This window comes from Notechis scutatus, chromosome 2, assembly GCF_049901735.1.
Source record: "Notechis scutatus isolate UNSWTSFEM ecotype Mainland chromosome 2, rNotScu1.2, whole genome shotgun sequence".
NCBI classification, from domain to species: Eukaryota; Metazoa; Chordata; class Lepidosauria; order Squamata; family Elapidae; genus Notechis; species Notechis scutatus.
The window spans coordinates 238,341,403-238,362,644 of record NC_142010.1 but is presented as its reverse complement, the minus strand read 5'-3'; the positions used below and the strand labels follow the sequence as shown (position 1 = coordinate 238,362,644).

At 35.5% G+C, this 21,242-nt stretch overlaps 1 protein-coding gene across 3 annotated transcripts in view; it reads left to right on the top strand.

The window, feature by feature from the left end:
• Window positions 1-18,947, top strand: part of RGS7BP (regulator of G protein signaling 7 binding protein) — a 72,441-nt gene extending 53,494 nt beyond the window's left edge. For all 3 annotated transcript variants that reach the window (XM_026670536.2, XM_087958367.1, XM_087958369.1), the window contains 4 exons: window positions 5,430-5,560; window positions 15,888-16,035; window positions 16,725-16,795; window positions 17,820-18,947. In XM_026670536.2, the coding sequence (XP_026526321.1) occupies window positions 5,430-5,560; window positions 15,888-16,035; window positions 16,725-16,795; window positions 17,820-17,911 (442 nt within the window). In that variant the 3' untranslated portion in view covers window positions 17,912-18,947. The remainder of the gene's footprint in view (window positions 1-5,429; window positions 5,561-15,887; window positions 16,036-16,724; window positions 16,796-17,819) is intronic.
• The last annotated feature ends 2,295 nt before the right edge of the window (window positions 18,948-21,242 follow it).

Below are 21,242 nucleotides of genomic sequence, written 5' to 3'. Positions count from 1 at the left end.
CTAATTAAATAGCTATATATCCACAAGAGGGACCTTTGTAGCCTAGTACATTAAATAAATAAATAATCTCTAAAATTGTATATCGTGAATGAAACATCCAGGTTGTCGAGGGAACTGATTGTGTTTAAAGGGAATAGTCAGGGAACCAAAATGTGTCAAATGTTTTTGCATCATGCTCTCCAAAGGTATCTAAAAATATAATTCAAATTAATCTTAACACTCTAATTATATCAAGTTAATATACTAAACATATGTGCCAAACCCTTTCCTTTTTAGGAAAAAAAAAACCCAAGAAAAATGACTGTTCTTTTTCTTATGCAACATTCCTGGAAATTTGTATTGGAAACCAAATCAAAACACAGAATTTATCCAGATTGTTTCTATTTCTTGCCTGTCCATACAAAAAGAAGTAAAATGATGGTATTGACAAATAGCCAATATCACCAGTTCACTGTTGCAAATCAGGTTTAGGTTTGTCTTTCCAAAGTTGTGTCCTATCTTAGTCACCTCTGTGCACAAAAGGGTTCATGTTTATTGATGCCTTAATAAATTCCAATTACTGGTGATATAACCAAGCCATTCACGTGTTTCATTTTCTTCCCAGAGGGACTAAGAGTTTCTTCAGACTAGTTCCAAAACTTCTGGAAATGCTGTATCTTTAAATGTCCATACTATGTCACAGTTAATTGGGTACCATTTTATTTCTATATTTCCCTAATGTAATTCTATTTTAGGCATTTTTTCTCTTGGAGGAAATTAATTGTGAAGGATAGGGATGTTCCCCAGTTCCTTTCTGGCTCTGGTTCCTATCCAAGATTATTGAAGAAACAGAATAGGGAATTAGATGCCATAATATGGGAATAGCCCTAAAAGAAATGAGCACATTTTGCTAAAGAAAATCTACTTTCCAGTGTTCTGTCATAATTATATTTTCCAGTGTTGTGTCATAAGGCACTGCTGTAATATACTATAATTTAAGAAGAACATTTTAATAGGCGGTAATAACCTTATGGATATACTTTTATTTTCAATAGAGACAGTCCTGTCCCTGTTCATTCCTTTCTCTTGTATTAATTTAAATACTAAATCACTGTTGGCTGGCTACAACATTGCAAAACTAATGGTTGTGGGGACTAAATTAAGTACTTTAAAAGCTTGTTACTTGCTAATCTAGGTGTATTCTCTGCACTTTACAATACTTCAGCAGTTGGTTCTCCACCCAAAGGATACAACTTAGGAAGTGAGTCACATTGATTTTGAGATTTTTTTGTCGCTAATGTTAAGAAAATCACTGCAGTCACTAAGCAAATCATGTTGTTAAGCAAATATGGCTTCTTCCTTTGATTCTGCTTGTCAGAAGCTTGTTGGGAAGGTTGCAGATGATCACGTGACCATGGGATACTGCATTGTAAATACGTCCTAGTTGCCAAGCGCTCAAATTCTGATAATGTGACTATGGGCTGCTACAATGGCTGTTATTTTGAGGAACGCACATAAATCACTTTTTTTTAGTATCGCCGTAGCTTCAAAACAGTAGCTAATGGGATGATCATAAGTCGAGGATTACCTGATTCAGATTTTCATGAATAGTTCCAAAGGTGAAGACGTGGCAAGGCTGAAGCCACAAGAAACAAGATAAATGTTGAAAAAGGAATCAAGGCTTGTGGTTGTGGTTGTCTTCAGAAGATGACAATAAGAATACATGCTACAAGTGCTCCTGGAAGAGAAGGTGAAAGGCTAATAGTAAAACTGTCCAGTCCCCAGTTTTGTATGGAAGTTGTGCATCAGACACAGAAGGCACTTAGGCAGGGCCAGCATTCCAAGAAGCCTCCCAGATACTAGAAGGAAACAAGGAAACCATTTGGATGTGATGAAAAGGCAGAGGATGGTGGCATACAGGTCCAAACTTGTGAAGAACTCATTCTCCTGAGTTTCAGAATGAATTGCAGAGCCTGAAGAATAGTATTTCACAGGTTCTGCCAAGGGAAGGATTTCTTCTTCTGCCTGAGAGGGGGAAAGACAAATTTAGCATTTATAGTTGAGAAATGTGTGCATTGTTGTATCCCACTAAACCACTCCTATTTTAAAATGAGCTCACATATTCAAATTGCTATCATCAGCTGTTAAGTAATTTGTCAGTGATCATTATATTTTGGCTTTTAGTTTCTTGATTAAAAAAAATACCATTTTATTTTAATTTTAACAGAACATGCTTCCATTCACAGGATAATTATCTTTTCAAAATGTCCACTTGGGTATACAGCAAGCTACCATATACAAAAGCATATTTTTGCCTATTTGATCAGTGTGTAGAATGTAGCCAAATATTGCCTAATGTGACTAATGGAATCCTTCCAAAGTCTTGGGCAGTTTTTTCCCTTTACTTGCTTCCTACTAAGTGGATCAGGGCTGTCAAACTCCCGGGCCACAGGCCAGATGTGTCAAGTGCTGGCCATGCCCACACCCAGTTTAGTGAAGGAGAGAAAAGTCCAGCTGGATATGTCATGTGATGCCGCCATGACGACATGAGTTTGATACTCCTGAGTAGATGGTCCAAAGGCCTTTTCCTTGCAAGACATTTGTTCTGCTTCTGGGAATCAGTATAACTTTTTCCTTTAATTCATGCATTGAATACTGCATTGAAATTATTACACTGGGATTTTCCACTCTATTCTCTCCTTTGCAGACCTCCATATTGGATTTTCAGAACATTAAGAGAAAATGTGTGGCCCATGAGCTAGTAACTTTAATAAATGTATTTATAACCTTGTCTGAATACCTCATTAACTGTAATCTACTTCATAGCACCCTTATTTTTTTCACTTCAGCTTCAGGACTTTGTCCAAGCTACATTCATTTAACTTTCCAGAAAGAGAACTTCTTCAAGCATACCTTCCAAAACATATGTCGAATTTCAGTACACATAGGCAACTGATATGTAGAAACTCAAGCCTGCATTCTGTAACAATAGAAGCTTCAAAAATTTAGTCAAATTGCAGATAGGAAAGTAATACCAAAGGCACCTATTCCATTTTACATAATGATTATGTCTGGCTGGAGAATCACTGTATACTGCTTTGTCAGTTTCTGTCCTTATGATAGATTAGGGTAATTTAAGATAGAAAAATCTCTTACAAATAATGGCAATAATACTAACTCAGAAATAGTATTTTGAAATTGCAAGTATTGATTGATTCCTCTTTTTTCTTTTTTCAGAAAATTATTGCATTGAAATGTCATATTCTGTACAATTAATTTTATTTCTTATTTGTGTAAATCCGTAGTCAACCATTTTTCAAAGACAACCCTGAGCAATGTACTATAAAAATAATTAACATGGTTCATAAAACCTGTATTCAAAATAATGCCTACAACACAAGCCATGGGTCAAAAAGCCCATTGCCCTTCAAATTACTGTGACAAAACAATTAGCAGATGAGACTGATTTTAACATTTCCCAGCCCAAACATGGGTGGGAAGGTTCAGATCTTTAATGCCTTGTGAAAGGCCAACGAAGTCAGGGCCATATGTTGATCTATGTGGCAGGCATAGCAACAGATCTTTGAGAAATACTGGGTCATGCTTGTAATTTATCTTGGCCTAATGAAATGTTTATTTAATGTTTTGGTTAAAAATAAATATGGCTGTAATCCAGAACCCTGTACACATGGCTATTTTCCCATCATTCACATGGAATATTTCCCATATGAATAAAGAAGGAAAATATCCTGTGCTCCAAGAACTATATTTTGTATAACTATCAAGCTTTTGAATAGAAGTCAGTAGATTATTATGTTTTCCTTCATAATCTCTCAAAATGTAAAGTATCTTTTATTGTTAAAGATTTGGTTCACATATAACACTAAGACATTATTTTATTTTATTTAGGCTTAATGGTATATGCAAATCAGGTCATTATTGTTCAACAGCTAGGATTTTAAAATGGCTTAGTGTTGCATAGAATACAGGTAATCCTTGATTAATGACCACTCATTAATGACCATTGGAAATTACAACTGTGCTGAACAAGTGGTACTTCCAATCGGTCCTCATCTCTACTTTGTAAATACAAAGTTTGTAAATACAAATACAGTCGCAGTATCACTATTTGCAAAGTCAGTAGGTAAGCCAGCAAGAGGTGACAGATGGCGACCATGTGTTTAACAACGTTACACAATTTAATGATAGCAACCAGAAATGCTGGAACTGCCATTACTAAGAAGCACCATCATGTGGTTTTGCACTTTACAGCTGTCATTTAGCTATGGAAATTATGGTCCTAATTACTGTCATTAAATAAGGTGTGTACCAACTGATTATAATTAACCTCATAGATAAGAGGAGCAGTACATCTCAGTATCTTCCATAGTAAGTCCTACTAAAGCTCTCCACAGAACTTTGTTTTGATTTTCAATAAATCACACTGTTTAATTTTGTTTGAACCTAATAAATAATATAGAATTGTTATCTTTTTCACAACTCATAGTTAATTTCAAAATAAGTTTCTAAAAATAACTTTTCAGCTATAATTAGGATTGACAATAGTTGTGGTCAAGTATAATGCTATATCGCAGATAATTTAAAAAATAAATGAATATGTTTGGAGCCAGAATGGTAGTATACTTGATCAAAAGAGCTATATATCTTTAAGCATTCATACATTTCTATGCTAAAAGAATAGCAATCTATAAATTTTATCAAAGATTTCACAGGTTGTTACGTTGATGTAAATCCGTTCTTAATGTAATTGTAAATCCATTTCATATGGAATTAGAAATAACATTCTCTTACATAAAATGAAATTGCATTTCCATTTGGCAAGTTTTGGGAAAGATTTAGTAATCGGGGTTGGGTGATTTTTTTAAAAAATAAATCAGAAAAGTTGGAAAATGACTAATGAACTAGTGATCATTAGCATACTTATTTTTCTTGCTGGAGAAAGAAGCAACAGGAAGGAATCAACACCTTGAAATAAAATTGGGAATGTTTGTTCCTGAAGTGTTTGCTTGATTTTGCTACCTGGGTTTTGAAATATTCATTGGCTTATGCAATTCTTTTGACGTCATTGACTTTCATGATAACAATCACAAATTGTTTCCTCAACTGAACTTCCAATCTTGGCTTGTCTTATACAGAGAAGTAAGGCAGGGAGGAATTGGTAGCTGATGATTCTATGCCTTCTAGATGTCCCTACAATTAATATTTTTTTGTTTAGGCATTTCATCCAAAAGAAAAATATTTTATATAGTGTAAGTATCGAGCCCCAATCCAGGGGCTTGCCATACCTGGGGAGGGGTATACACATACACACACACAGAGAGAGAGTGTGTGTGTATAATGCACTGTATGGAGAAATGTGGAGAGGAGAATTATAGGTTGACAATGATAACATTTTCTATTCGTTTTACACATACATATATCTGTTGCAGGCCAGAAGATGGTGAAATTCATCCTGAAATCTGTAGACTATATATCCAGTTGCAGTGTTGCTTAGAAATGTACACCACAGAGATGCTGAAATCCATATGCCTTCTTGGATCACTTCAACTTCATCGGAAAGGTAGGAAGGTAACATAGGATAAATCCTTCAGATATTGTTTCATTCAATTCAGCTGTCAATGGCTAATTGTGAAATAGGACATTCATCTGTTAATCTTCAGTCAGTCTGCCCATAGATAGTTACAGAGCCTTTATAACTCAGCCCAGACCTTTGTAGCCATTCTACTGCAGTTCAGATTTCTTGCATCTTTAGGCAGTATAAATAGTCCGATACAGATTTTCAAAAGAATATGAATGTTGAAAAGAACCATTTTATCTCTTCTTATTTCTTCCGTAGGCTAAAATAAAATCCACTGTCATTTGGAATCACAGATCCCACATTTCAAAATAGCACACCCGCTCAAAATCAGCAAAACAGAAAAATTGCACTAACTTCCTTTCATAGGTCATTCTTTAGTTCAGCAATCTAAATATGTCTCTCATGGATTCTCTAGAAGTAAAGCAGGGCCCTATTAACCAGCTTCTGGGGACTATGAAAAAAGTCTTACTTGGAGCAGAAAATTACTTGGCTTTTCATGGGGGTGATTATTATACCATTGTTAAAAACTGACCATATAAAATGAAAGTGGTCAACACTGATTTTTCTCTGTTTTTTTTAGGCAACTTATGCACAACTTCTATTTTCTGTGTACACAGTATTTATATTTGCCTCATAGAAATTCACATATGTTACATGGATTTCACAAATAATTAGTATGCCATGGTATAAGTAAGGTTACCATAATAGCTCATCATAGGGGAGTCAGAAGTAAAGACTCAGTTGAGGGTCACGGAAGAGGTTAGCGACTGGAGAATTGAGTAAGTTCATTCAGAAGTCAGAAAACCTTGTCTAGAAATCTAAAATCACAATAAACATCAGGAATTGAATAGTAGGTTGCTTTATGTCATAAAGCCAGATTGATAGTGCTAAAGCATGACTTTAATGTTGCTGTCTTCATTTCTATTGCTTCAATTCCATACTCATATTGATCATATACCTTTGTTTAGAAAATGTCTTGTTCCCAAATGTTCTTATGGAAAAGCTCTCTTGTCATCAGCTGTTTCTGTACTTTTATACTTTTGGCTCTTGGGTTATTTGTATTCATATGGGTTGGAGATGCCCCTGTGTCCAATTTGGTCTTGGTTGCCAGGTGGCTGGACATAGAAGATGGCTGTGGCAATCTCAGCCCCAGGTTTCTGAAGATTTCTTTGCTGCCAAATTATAATACAGTTCACTTACCTTTGTATTGATGGATAATGGAATGGGCATAATGTTTGCTGCTCAGCACCCTCTGGCTTTTGTTCTACCTTGCCACTGAATAGAGGTGTCCTGAAATGGCATGGTGAAAAAGCAGGTGGGCTTTTGATACCTGGCATGCTAGTGCATGATACATTTGTCTTTCAAAACTCTGTCCACTTAGTTTTATGAAAGAACATTTCAATTTCTTTCTTGTTTCTCTGCTATGTTGACTAATGGAGAGAAGTAGGCCTTCCTTTCCAATTAACAATCGTGGGTGGGGACATTCCCTCCTTCCTGCTGCAAAACATGTTTACTCTCCCATTTTGTCTCATGATATACGTTCCCAGAAAATGAGCTATTCTTCTAGAGCAGTGTTTCCCAATTTCAGCAACTTTAAGTTATTTGGACTTCAACTCCAAGAATTCCCCAGCCAGCATGGCTTTGGGCCCATCATTCTCTCTCTCAGCCCAATTCACATCAAATGACTGTTGTGATAGAGAAGATAGGGAAGACAATGGAGTGTGTTTGCTACTTTGAGTTATTTATAAAAATAATACTATAAAGTTGGGATATAAATAAATAAAATACCTACACATACATGTCTCTAGCATATTGCTTTTATTTATGAGAAATAGGGCCTCCATGTTGAAAACATTTTGTTGCCATCTACTGGTCATCTAGAGTTCTGTAACCAGATCATGGTTAGATGAAAATTTGGAGAGCTCTTTCCTTTCTGAACAAAGCAATTTTCAAAGAGGCTCTGACTATAAAATATGCAATATGTTGTAGAAAAGGAAGACTGGAACATTAATTGTCTGCTTCCTCACTGATGCAGTAGTAATTTAAGCCATGGTTGCACCATTTATACACCACCTTGTGTTTTTTAATAGAGGAGGGCAATTGACAGCATTCCGTGACATGAAATACCAAGTCTAAGGCTTAGTTCTCCGTGAACAATATCTCAGTCTGTAGCATCAAGGATCAGTATTACTCTGGGGAAGGAACGATCAAGCTTGTTTGTTTTAAGTTTTGAGGTTGTGGATGGGAGATTCATATGCCGTTTTCTTTTCCACCCAATGTAGAAGCTATCAGTATATAACAGTTAAAAATAGCATGCAAGGCTCTCTCAGTTAACCATTTGTCTTCTTTTTTATTTCCTCCTTTATAATATTTTAGTAAGCTGTTTAACAGAAAGAGAAAAGTCAATCCTTTCAAGTTTGATTGGAAACATAAGGCATGAAAGGAAAATTAGGGAATAGAAAATGGGGGGGAGGAGCAAAGAAAAAACACATTTTTTCAATCTACTTAGAGTTACCTTTAGGCAAGATGGGTGGCATGTAAATTTAATAAATAATTTCTTAGAACACAGAATTCTCATAAAAATTAATTAAGACAGAAAGAAATCAGAGAGGGAGAAATTCAGAAGCAGAATTGTTGAAGTGATTCTACTTCTTAGTTCTGGTAGTCGGTGAAATGGCAATTTATAAGGGAGGGAAATTGGTTCAGTAGTTAATGACATTAATATCACTGGCATCTCCACTTACCAAATAGAAAGCAATATGATGGTCTCCTGAGCAGGACCTGAAATTATGCCAATCAAAGCAAGCATATTGGACTAGATGCAAGAAGCAAAGTAAATACATAGCAAGACAAGCCAGTAGAAAAAAATACTGTTGGCTTCAAGTACTAATGGAACAGAATTTCTGAATAATTATCTCATTAATGCTAGAAAACCCTATTTCTAAGAGGCGTCAAGCAATACCTTTGTTCTCAGTCTTCTCTCAGCAGTAAGATGGTGTCCACCAAGCACTCCTAATCCTCTGAAAGTAAGAGTGTTATCACTGCATTATTAACCAGCATTTAAAAAGCATCACAGTTGACTTAACATATAGCAGCTATTCACAACTACATCTTCCATGTTTAACTCTGAATATTATTTTATTTCCTGGCACGGTGGTTTTGAATCTGTGCTGTACAGTCAAGTTGCATTACTACGCAATTTTCTGGGAGATGTCTACCAAATAATTTTTCACCTGACTGCACTCATTTTCTTTATGAATATGTTCCCAAGAACGTGTAATTATGACTATATCATCATCAGGTCTCTGACCCCCTAAACTCAGGAAGATAGGTTATCAACTTAAGCAAGCTGCACAGTTGGATGCTTTGGTGATTTTTCTTACCTTGTGGATACAAAACAATTTTGCAAAATCAAAGCTTAAGGTTCCCTGTTGCTTTTTATATCGTTTGTAAAGTTCACTTTGCTACCTAGGTCCAATTTCTTCCTTCAGGGAGCTAATCTACAGAAATAAAATCAACCTCCTTGTAAGGAGGCAGTAAACATATTGAAACTAAAATAGCTCTTTTGCAAAAAGACACTGAGCTGTTTTTAATCCAGATGTGCCCTTCTCTTGCAAGCATGATGCCTTCCTCCTACACACTAATTGAGCAGAAGCCAAACCTTAGGAACTCAACTCTGCACGGCTTGCTCTGGAGATATTCTTATGGGGGAGAGAGGAGGAAAGGAGTACTTTAAAAGGAGTAACTCCTATGCCACACAAAAATAGCACGTCCCCTCATCTGTTTTTGGTAAAGTCGTATTTGTAACCAGAATTAAGAAAGTAACTTTTTTTTTATCCACAGGACTTATTTCTCCTGTTATTACTTATAAAACATTCTATAAGAATGTTACACTTTTAACACACAAATGCTTTTAATTTTTTAAAATTTTCTCACAATGTTCACTCAGTCCCCTATGCTCTTCTTTCTAAAGTACTATAGAATGTTATTCCAGTAACTCCTTGCTATGTGGCATAAGTTGGGATATATTATCTGCCTTGCCTGCTTATTTCAACTATTAACTTGCTAGCAAACTCGGTGCTTATGTCACAAAGCTGATGTGTGCAGCTTTTCCTGGATAATATTGTGCAAATAGATCGTTGCATCATTTTGTCAAATAAAAGAAATGCAGGATTGTAGATGCCATATGTATGTTCCTTGTAGGAACATAAAGTATTCTTGACCAAAGACTGTCCAGACTCACCGTGATTCATTTAGTGGTGAGTTCATCTACTTTCTGGGTATATCTATATATTCTGTCATCTCTTGCTACTAAGAAGTCACTTGGAAAGTGCTTTCTGGTAATTAAATGCATCATCATTTTAATGTTATAGAATGTGTCTTGGTCTTCTGTTTAATACCACATCCCTCTAGATAAATAATAAATATACCTAATTAATACCTCCTTTATCCTTTTCAGGATTGATGTCTAGTTTCTTGATCATTCTTATTACCATCAATATGATAGGCTGAATTGAACGCAGTAGTCAAAATGAGTATTGTTCATTATTCTTGTTTTATGTATTATTAGTTCTCTGTAACCCATCTAGAACACACTAGAATCAAGGTAGTGATAAATTATATACATGCATACTAGTAATTTCACATCATTGGAAATTAAACTTGCTGATTTATCTTTTGATTATAATGACTTACTCCAAGGTCTTTTTCACAAGCACTTTTGCTAAACCACTTATATTTACACATTTAACTTCTCTTTTTTAAGTGAAGAAATTTGTATTTGCCTTATTTGAATTTCTAACATGTAGGAAATTTATTTTTTTGTTCGCTTCATTAACTTTTGGCCTATCAAGAAATCATGTTATTTATATTAAAAATATATACACTTCATTTTACTCCATTATGATTTATTTCTTTATGTAGCTGCCCATCTTACATATGTTAATTAATCCACATCTTTAGTAACTTGCCTGCTTTGAATATTTTTCCAACAATTCTCTGATATGCATGTGCAGTCACACAGACAAACAAAAACATGGCCAACCTGCAGAGTCTAAAATGCTTTGAAGCAAATTTATTTCCATTTGTCTAATCAGTGTTTCTCAACCTTTGCAACTTTAAGACTTCAGCTCCCACAATTTCCCAGCCAGGTTGACAAACACTGGTCACTTGAAGTAGATGCTTGTTTATGCATCTTATGCCCAAGCAATTAACATACTGATTTTTAATTATTTCACCCTCTAAGTCTACTCTTCCACATGTACTTTTAAAAAGACAGACTAGGGAGGAAATGTGATGGCTGAGGTGAACCATAAAAAAAGAAACACAGTCACTGAGAGAATTTGGGTGTCTATTTACGAGCTTTTGCTGTGATGAATGTTGGGAATTTCTATCTGTTCACAGGTGCCACTTCAGAGCCACTTCATAACCATTTTGTCCTGAACAAGGTGGAACAATTGCCTGGCGGCAGTCAAGTGTTTGTAAGGAGAAAATTGCTGACAGATAGTTGAATGCTTTTTGTACTTGTGGCATTGATACTGACCGAACGGAGTCATTATTTGCAAAGTCCTTCAAATTCAAGCAGATTTGAAGAGTTGATTGAAATAGAAGGAATCCTGGGCAAGAGAGCCTTCTGAATTACCTAGAGAAGGCATTTTTTTTTCTTTTGGTCTCCCTTTGGAAGCTGAAGGAAGTAGCCTCTTACTTCTGTTTTACCCTCTTGACTCAAGCTATTTCTGCTAACGGGTGAGCTATCTCACATGTTAGACCAATTGTGTCCAAAGCAGGGCATTTTGCTTAAAAGAGTTCCTTTAAAAAATCAATGTGCTACATACTTGGGGAAATATCAAACTTGCAAAGAAGAAAAGGGAAACATTATTTCCATTGGTGAAAATGGTTTGTGCATCATAATGCATTTCTGCCATAGTGCTTCTCCTTTGGAAATTAAAAATGAGGCACAGTCAAGATAACTTGAAAAAAGTCAGTACTGCACTGCCACCATAAAAGCTGCTTTAGAAATCAAAAACTATGACATTTATTCCCTATGTTGCGTATTTCATATTCTTCTTAGAAAAGTACATGAACACCTACTTTATTTATACACTACTGGATTAAAAAAACAAAAACAGTAAAAAAACGTAAAAGCCAATAAAAACACAGGCAACCATAAAAGTGGTAAGTAGATTTATGGCCATTCATTTCTGAAAGGACAAATTCTGTCTTTCACAGTTTCTGGAAAGGCAACAATTAGGGTGCTAGTCTACACTCAAGACAAGAGTGTTCCACAATATGGTGAGTGCAACAGAAAAATATTGCCTATGAGGGTAGACCATTTTTGTTAAGGGCTTATCTTTACAGTTTTATTTCTAGGCTGCTGTGTTCCATAACTGTAATAAACTAATGACTTCTAGTAACTTACTCTTGGCATGATACAGAAATAGCTTGCCAAGCATCCAAGGAATGGATTAGTTGAACAGTGTGTTTTGATTTCCTCACTCTTATTATAAAATGTGCAAGTGCTGCATAAATAGAATCTTAAGTACATGAAGGAACTTAAGATATAATGAAATTGCTTTAAATTGACTAACCTGCTGTCACAGAGACAGATTTTGCTCTGGGGTGTCATAAGATCTTGAGTTCTCAAAAAATAATCAGATGCTCAGCATCCAAAAACCTTATGATTTTTCTCCCTTTTATTGATAATGTATGCTAGATTAGAAGGGTTTCCTTCAGCAGTGCAAATTTCTTTTGAGTCAAGCAGCCTTTAAGCTAAGCCATTTAAATTATCATCTCTCCTGCCTTCCTGCAGCTTTCCAATAAATCAGCAGGGAGTAAAACTGTGACTTATGTTCAAGCATTTTAAAGTTAATTATCTTGCCAATGGCAACATGAAGCTTCCATTTCTGATATAGTCTATCTTGTTAAGTATGTTACCATTTGTACAACCCCCTCTCCCTTAGAGTTAAATAAGGACATGAATTATTCTTAGCTTAATTATTATTCTTAGAGTTTGCAGCCTTTGATTTTTTTTTTTTAGTCTTCAGCCAGACTGACTGCAGAAAGAAGACAGGTGCCTTGCTTCATCCCTGGTCCTATTTGTAGCCTTTGGGCTACTCTGCAACTGCAGTCCTTTCCTGGGCTGCTCTAGACCAAGGGTCCTCATCCTCTGGTCCATGGACCGGCAGCAGTCCACGGCATGCTAGAAACCAGGCCGTGCAAACTAGGAAAGCCCCATGTGCAGGATGCAGGCAGTGTGCAAAACCACGCCCCCTCCGATCCACAGAAAAACCTCTCTCCAACGTCCCTGGTGCCCAAAAGATTGGGGGCCACTGCTCTAGACCTCTTCAGTGGTCCTGAGTCTGCTCTGAAACAAGCAAAACTTCAGCAGGTCCATAGCTGTATAAGCCATGTAGTTTGTCAGCCATTTTTTTTTTCTTTTCATTTTAAATGAAAGTTTTATTAAGTTATTATAGCATAAAGTACAATTAAAATAAAGATTTAAAAAGGGGGAGTGCAGAATAAAAAAAGGAAAGAAAAAATGGTGTTGACTTCTAAATCTTTCCAACACAGTAAAATGCTAATACATTTATGACGTCAGTTTTTTTACATTACTGTAATTATTACAAACTGATTATAGAATTACTAAACCATCGATTAAATCTTCTATTAATTCTAAATTTCATTTTTTTGTTTCAAGCATAAAAACCAGAAGCAATATCCCATAAAAACAAGATCAAATTAAATCTCTTGGTTAAAAAGTTTACATCACCATCTTAACTAAATCCATTTTTCTGTATTGTGGGAAATGATATATGTTTCTATTTGCACTTATTAATCTTTCTAGATTATCATCATCTTTATTAACAAAGATCACTATACTTGTTCAATTTATCAATTTTTTGTTAGATTCTTCAATAAAATTATAAATTATAACTCCCAACATCAAATAAATGTGGCAGATTCATAGAAATGACAAAATAAAACCACAATTCCTTTAATTCCTTGTATTTCTCTATCAAAGAAAAAAAGTATCCCATGTTTCTCAAAAATGGAGCAGATCTTTAAAAAGGAGTAAGAGGCTGTGGCTGAAAAGAGCCTCTTTTATTAGCTTAGTAAGGATAATAAATAAAGTGTTTTAATAAGTGAAATGTGTGATTTATTACCCATTTTAAAAAAACACCCCAAAGGCTGCTTTTTCAATCAATCGTGAAGTGGTTGCAGCTCTACCTCCCAGGTTTTGTAGATGTTGTCTGGCACTTGAAAGTGCAGTTCCAGAGTCTTCTTGCAGACTGCTACTATACGGAGGATCTTATGGGATGATTCTGGGACTTTATCTAACTCAGGAGACTCATATAAACTTAGAGAACTCAATTCTCTGTAAATTAAAAAAGCTTTGGTCCAGAAAGGGCCTTTTGGACTGGTCAGTTGGTCATATCACAGAGTCAAAATAATGGCTGTGACCATGCAGCTGAACATTTTTACATGCCTCATAAAAGGTTTTGATTGTGAGTATCATCTTGCCTTTTTTGACACACATGTACACTGTTCGCCTCTTCTATAAACGCGTATGCATTTTAAACGTTAAGGGTATAGCATAGGTGTTACTTGTCTTTTCGTCTAGTTCATGTAGTGTAGATTTTTGCATATTTTGAAAGTTTATTTATTTTGACAATCTGATCACTAACAGTAAAGCACAAGTATCAGCAACATCTGATACATATAAACAATATCAGCAATATCTCAGAGCATGAAAACCCTGCACAGAAATAAAACACTTACTTGCACCTTAAAATCATTTGTTTAAAAAAATTGCTCCAAAACACTATGGCAATACAAAACATGAGAAAGAAAGCATGTTTTAAGATTATTTCAATATGGACCTGATTTGTTCTGGAAACTGCTGTGGAAACAGAAGCTATAAGGGCATTTGTTTTAGAAGATTGTACAAAAATTGTTCAAAAAATGTCTCTTAGAAAGAAGCATTTTATTTCATATTTTTTTATATTTAGAAGCTATTTCACTCACGTTTTTCTCAACAACTTTAATGTGCATTCTATGTCATTATTTACTGTTCTGCTGCTTGCTTATGATTAATCTACCATTCTGTGTTCTAGAGCAGGGATCCCCAACCTTTTCGATGCCGCGGCCCGGTTCCGGCATCAGCTGGGCGCCGCGGCCCGGTACCGGCGTCAACTGGGCGCCGCCATCTTTTGATTTGGGCGCTTCGGTGAGCTTTTCGGTAGAAATGGCTTTCTACCGGAAAAGCTCACCGAGCGCTGCGCCGCCATCTTTTGACGAAAAGCGCTTCCGTGAGCTTTCTACCGGAAAAGCTCACCGAAGCACTTTTACCAAAAAGATGGCGGCGCCCAGCAACCAGCGGCCCGGTAAGGCTTGTTCGCGGACCGGTACCAGTCCGCGGACCGGCGGTTGGGGACCCCTGTTCTAGAGGCTTAGATGTCCATGTTCTTCTGTTTTATCAGTTCTCTTGATAAAGCTAGTATTAGACCCTGCTTTATGTTTTCTTAATCAGGATTCTTCTGCCCCTCCTCAGCCTGCTAACTCATGCTGCTGTTTCAAATGTTCTCCTTTCTTTCAGTGGACAATGTGCCTGGCACCATAGCTGAGGCTTTTTTAAAGGGCCATTTTATCATTCTAAAAGACAGATCCTGCCTTTTAAAAAAGAAAGTGAAGGGGAGACTTGAACATTCCAGCTGGCGCACATGCTTCAATTCTTTTTTTTTCTTAGCAGAAAGAGAATAAAGTATGAAAACTGCAAACCCTGCATTGCATTATTTATGAAGCAAGTATTATTCAATTTGTCATATTGTTATATAGTGCAGAGGTCTCCAAACTTGGAAACTTTAAGACTTGTGGACTTCAACTCTCAGAATACTGGGAGTTGAAGTCCACAAGTCTTAAAGTTGCCAAGTTTGGAGACCCCTGATATAGTGGAATGTAGTCTGGAGCCACAGGAGGGAGGAGCTTTCCCAGAAGGCAACAAGACAGGGAGCTAAGAATCTCTATTAGGCAGGAAGAGAACAATGTGAGATCCTCCCTAGGAACTCATGGACTATATTATTGCTTTAGTCTGGTAAGATTCTATTTGTAGACAAACAAAAATAAACTACTCAGAAGTAGCTCTTGATTATGATTATTTGGGCCTGAACAATGTTGGTTTGTTTATGTAATTTATTTATAGCACCGAAATTAAGCAGACGTTGCCAAAGCGGCAGGTGAAAGGATTAGGGGGAAGATATTGACATAACATCTTTGTGATTAAATATGTTTTGTTTGGTGCTTTTTTTCAAAGGGACAGAGACCTGTGCAGCACCCAAGAGCCTTGACAGTAAGCTAGAGGAGAGTTCAGAAGCTCCTATTTTGGAAGAAACATCATCTTCACCAGTAGAAATACAACAACATTTATGGCAGGTTTCCACAGATATTGAAAACACCGAAAGGTATGATGTTTTTTTGGGGTGGGTGGGGTCTAATTTGGTTCTTAAATTATTATTTTTTTACTTTTATATTTATTTAGTAGAATTTGTCCAAGCTATTCCATATGTTCAGTATCACAACTGAAAACAATGCAGGACTAGATACCTAAATAAATGGTAACTGATCTCAGTTTTGTTAGCAAAACTAATATGCTGAATGATACTGATGTATATTTGCTGTAAATTGCCTGGTGTATATTTGTCAACCTACAGTAAGTATATCATGAAGATGTACTAGTTTTTTATTGCTGGTTTTTATTGTCATAGGTTTTTAATGTTTGCACAGTAATAATGAGTTGACTGTAATAAAGATTGGTTTGAATGTTTATTTATTCATTGCATCCTGTCATCCCATTATGATGGGTCTGGGCTATAAATATTTAAATAAGTATTAGAAACGTATCACATACCCAAGATAAATAGATTTTGAATATATATTGATGCCATTCTTACCATTCTCTAATTCTTCCTTATGTTTTTTTTAATTGTTGTTCTTATTGTTGGGCATAAAAGCTGATATTTATTGAAACCATGTTGATACCATGTTTGGTATGTGTGCATATTCCTTTTTTAAAAAAATTCCGTAGTGTTATTCTTATATTCTAAAATGTAGAAATAGGTTTTTATTTAAGTTCTGTGCTTTATGTCTGCAGGGATATGAGAGAAATGAAAAACCTTTTAAGTAAACTCAGGGAGACTATGCCTTTACCATTGAAAAATCAAGGTAAGCTTTTCTGTATTTATCAATACGATAGTTGAGTCGGCTGACTAAATTCCTTTCAGTAATGGTGAATGAATTTCTTATAAACTAGATTGGATGCCTCAAAACAGGTGATATCTGTTGTTGTCTCCCATGCCAGGGAGTATGGGACTACCTGTACTACCTTTCTCCTCCTCCTCCTCTTTTTTGTAGTTTATATTTTGAATATAAACTAAAATGTAACTGAGGGACATGATCCTACAGCTGTTGCTGAACTCTAAGCATCCTTTGATTTTGCCCACACTGGCTAGGATTGCTGAAGGGTTCAGCAATGTTGGGAAGGAACAAATTCTTTACCTCCTTAGCCCAGCTAAAATAAAGCCTAAAATATGTATATTACATCTGCTCTTGTGTACAGTATCATGTACTTTAGCTCCCATCCCTTCCTATTCTCATATTACTCTGTAAATTTGCAGATGCTGTATCTGTAGTATTAAAAGATACTACTGGTCCCCATAAATTGGGAGATGTAACTCCATTTTGAGTTAATTGTGTTAATAACTTCTCTGCTATCAAGTGTTACTTCGACATCTCTTTCAGACTTTTCTATTTTGACAAGTTTGTAATTTGGAGTTTTTAACTGATGTCCATATTAAATTAAGCCGGTTGGTTTGGTCACCAAAGAGTGATATGTTTATAGGCGTCCTGGTTACAAAAGTAGATCAGAATAATTGTTGATAATAGCAATAATAATAGTATTCAAGATGCTGGCATTGCTGAAACCTGAAGGTATCAGATATGATTGAGGAAGGTGCTTCTCTCCTAAACCATAATAAAATATATTCTAATAGTGAAATGTACACAAGAGTTACTATTTATTATAGTGAAGTCTGAAAGAAAACTTCCCCAGACCCCATGAATCAAGTTTTCCCCTTAAAGCCCTCCAGATTTCACAGCTTGCTCTATGGTAAGGCAGAAATGTTGCTGTTAAGAATTCACACTCAATTGCTACTGAGACTAACTCTGATCTTTTTATTTAAAATCACAGATGATAGCAGCCTGCTAAACTTGACTCCTTATCCATTAGTGCGAAGACGGAAGAGAAGATTCTTTGGATTGTGCTGTCTTGTCTCCAGCTAAATGATCCATTTCAGAAAGAGTATAGATGACTGCAGCCAATACAAAATGTCCTTTATTGGGATCAGTTAAAATGATCTAAGTCAGTGTTTCTCAACGTCAGAAATTTTAAGATGGGTGTACTTCAACTCAATTGGCTGGGGGAATTCTGGAAATTGAAACCCACCCATCTTAAAGTCTCTGAGGTTGAGAAGCCCTGTTCTAAAACGACCATGTGCGTTTTCTACATGCCCCTTGTTATATTTCTTCCCTCCTTTTCAAAGAGTTTGTTGCTGAAAAGAACCAAATTCAGAAACCCAATTGAACACTATTAAGAATATTATTAAACTTTTTTTTGATGGCATATAGCATGTCTACTTTAAATCATTTTGTGATTAGATGCAAATATGATTATTAACCAACACATGCAAATTTTTTATTTAGTGTACAAGCCACAACCAATTATGTACAGTGCAACAGTATGACTGTAGCTCTTGCTAGTATGATGTTATGAACATTTGAACATATTCTATTAAGCAATTTTAATCCATAGAAAACTGTTTAGAAGAGCAAAATTGTGCTTAAATTCTAAAATGCTAAAATAAACAGAGCCAATATTGTACGAGAACAAACACACTCTATTGCTTTTTGTGCTCTCATTCATATTTAGTCTTCCACTCTATAACACAACTTATACAAGATCTTCATAGTACAATTTTTTAATTTCTAATACATAAGCAACATAACATTGATATGTTGTTCCTGTAAATATGAGATAATATCTACATATTGTATAATGCATAGGAATAGCTATTTTACTTTTTTTAAATAAAAAATCGGAACATGTTTATGTTACAACCTTAAGTAGAAAATTTAAAAGATGGTGTGGGAAACAAAAAAATCCACTGAAACATTATTCCATTTTGTTTCCTGTAAAGGTTGAAGCATGGTGTCAGAACATCAACTTAGTGTTATTGCTTATAGGGCATGCCAAAATAGCTCTAACTGTAAAATATTAAACATTTTACATTGTTAATAAATATTTTTAGTTAAACTAAAATATGTCTTCTTTGTAATATTTATATTATTATTTTTTATTCCTCAGCACTATATCTGCTATGTGCCATGATTCTGAATGTGATCCTGACCTTGAATCTCACAGTGTTGCTCCAACTGAGCCTCTGCTTCAGAATTGTCAAACTCTGAAGCCAGTAAGCCAGAATTCAATTGAGGCTGATCAGCCACAGGCATCTCCTGTTCTACTGGAGCAATTAGATAATGAGGTACAATCCCCAGGTCTAGATGTCTATAGAAACAAGCAGAGCAACGCTCCTCAATGAGACTCCTTACTAGGCAAAGGGCAGTAATTGTAGCCAAGTGTCAGCAGACAGATAGTCACTTTGCTTGTAGTCTTTGTTAAGAGTCAACACTTTGGCTTTCCAGCTCATGATTTTTCTTCCTCCTTCTTTGTAATCCTTTCACTCTTGGACCCGATTTGACCTTCTATGACTCTTGGAACATATTCAGACTCTGCTATTGTTTCTTGGTCTATATTGACATTTTTTTGCCAGGCATTTTAATTACATTCCTGTTTCCTGCTATCTGCTTTAATTGTACCAACTATTTCAACTTTTGTATATGTATGCCAGCAACCTTGAAACAGAACAATAAGAGGAATCTGTCACAGAATTATCAGTGGTATCAAGTCTAACTATCTTACTGTTTTTCTACTCTTACAACCAAACAGAATGAGTTGTAGCAAAGGAACAATGTAAGTTGTTCAAGTCCTTCTGTCTTCCACTTTTTTCTTACAATGATTCCATATATTTAGATTCATGTATTTGGGTCTTCTGCTCAACATCAACACAACATGCATAAAGCAATGCATTTTTTCTTATTTTTCTTCTTCAGGAACAGTTTGATTCATCAAAGGAACTTCAGACATTATTATTGTTAAACAAATCTGAATAAATTGATGTAAACATGCATTGCCAAAACAAATTTCATACAAGACATAAGAATTCTGTAATCTTTCTCTTTTTTATATGCCAAGAGAAGTTCCAGCTGTGGATTGAGGAACCCAATCCTATTTTTTATATGTTAAGTCAGTTTATTAAGCATTTTCTGCTATTAAACTCTAAGCAAGTGTATTTAAGATTGTTTCTAAAATTTTGCAACCACTATGATGCCAATGAAGCAGGACATGATATAAGAGAAATACCCTACATTTACATTTCCTTGCTCCTTTGGATCTTTTACATCAGTCAGTGACCCAGAACATCCTCTGTCAATGGAAGGTTATCTTTCATGCCAAAAAGTAGCTTTCGAATTTGTTTTTTCCAGGATTAAACACACTATCTGTCCATCATTTGGCTCTTAATTCGTAAGCACTTAACCATTTGTCACAAATTTAATTTGTTTATATTCTAACCAGTATTGCAAAATGGCTAGCATATACTGGAAACAAAATAAATTACTTATGTTAATTGTATATACAGTCTTATGCAGACAGCAAATATACATTACATATAAAAAGATTTGAGATGTAAAAGGTAATCTAAATCAGGGGTCGCCAATCTTTTGGACCTCAGGGACCACCAAACTCGTAATTTTAGAGCCCAGGGACCACTAACCGGTTCTGTGGGTGTGGCCTAGTTTGTGGGTGTGGATTGGTGGTCATGTGACTGGCTGGGCATGGCTTGTATGTAAATATTATATAAATATTGATTTTTTTATAAAAAAGAACTTTTACCGAAAATGAGGCAAAGCAGGCAGATTGAGTTGCTCACAGAATCAGAGATTCATTCAGAGATCTATCTGCCATTGGCTAACTCAGTCTGTCACATAAAATTTGCTTGCAAGCAAACTCACAAAATTAACTCACAACACACCATGCATGTAAATATTGAATTTTTTATAAAAAAAAGAGCAACTTTTACCCAAAATCAGGCAAAGCAGTAAGAATGAGTTGCTCACAGAATCATTCAGTGATCTATCTATCTGCCATCGGCTAGCTCAGTCTCTCATTTGCTTGCCATGAGTCTGCACTGAATTTGCTTGCAAGCAAACCTTGCAAGCAAACCTTCAGTCCTAATCTAAATGGCAACTCTAAAACAGGCGTAGAAATACTGACACTAAACAATATTAAAGGCTAATAGGGCAGAAAATTATTTTAAAAACATGACAGATGAATTTAAATTATAAACTTATTTTTTTATAATTGCTTTTCCTTAAATATATGCAGAAAAATCAACATTACATTGTACTGATAGGACATGTAAAATTTATGCACTTTTTCATTGGCTCACATATATTCAGTTACTGGTTTTCACAGCTGAATGGCATAGATGTTTCA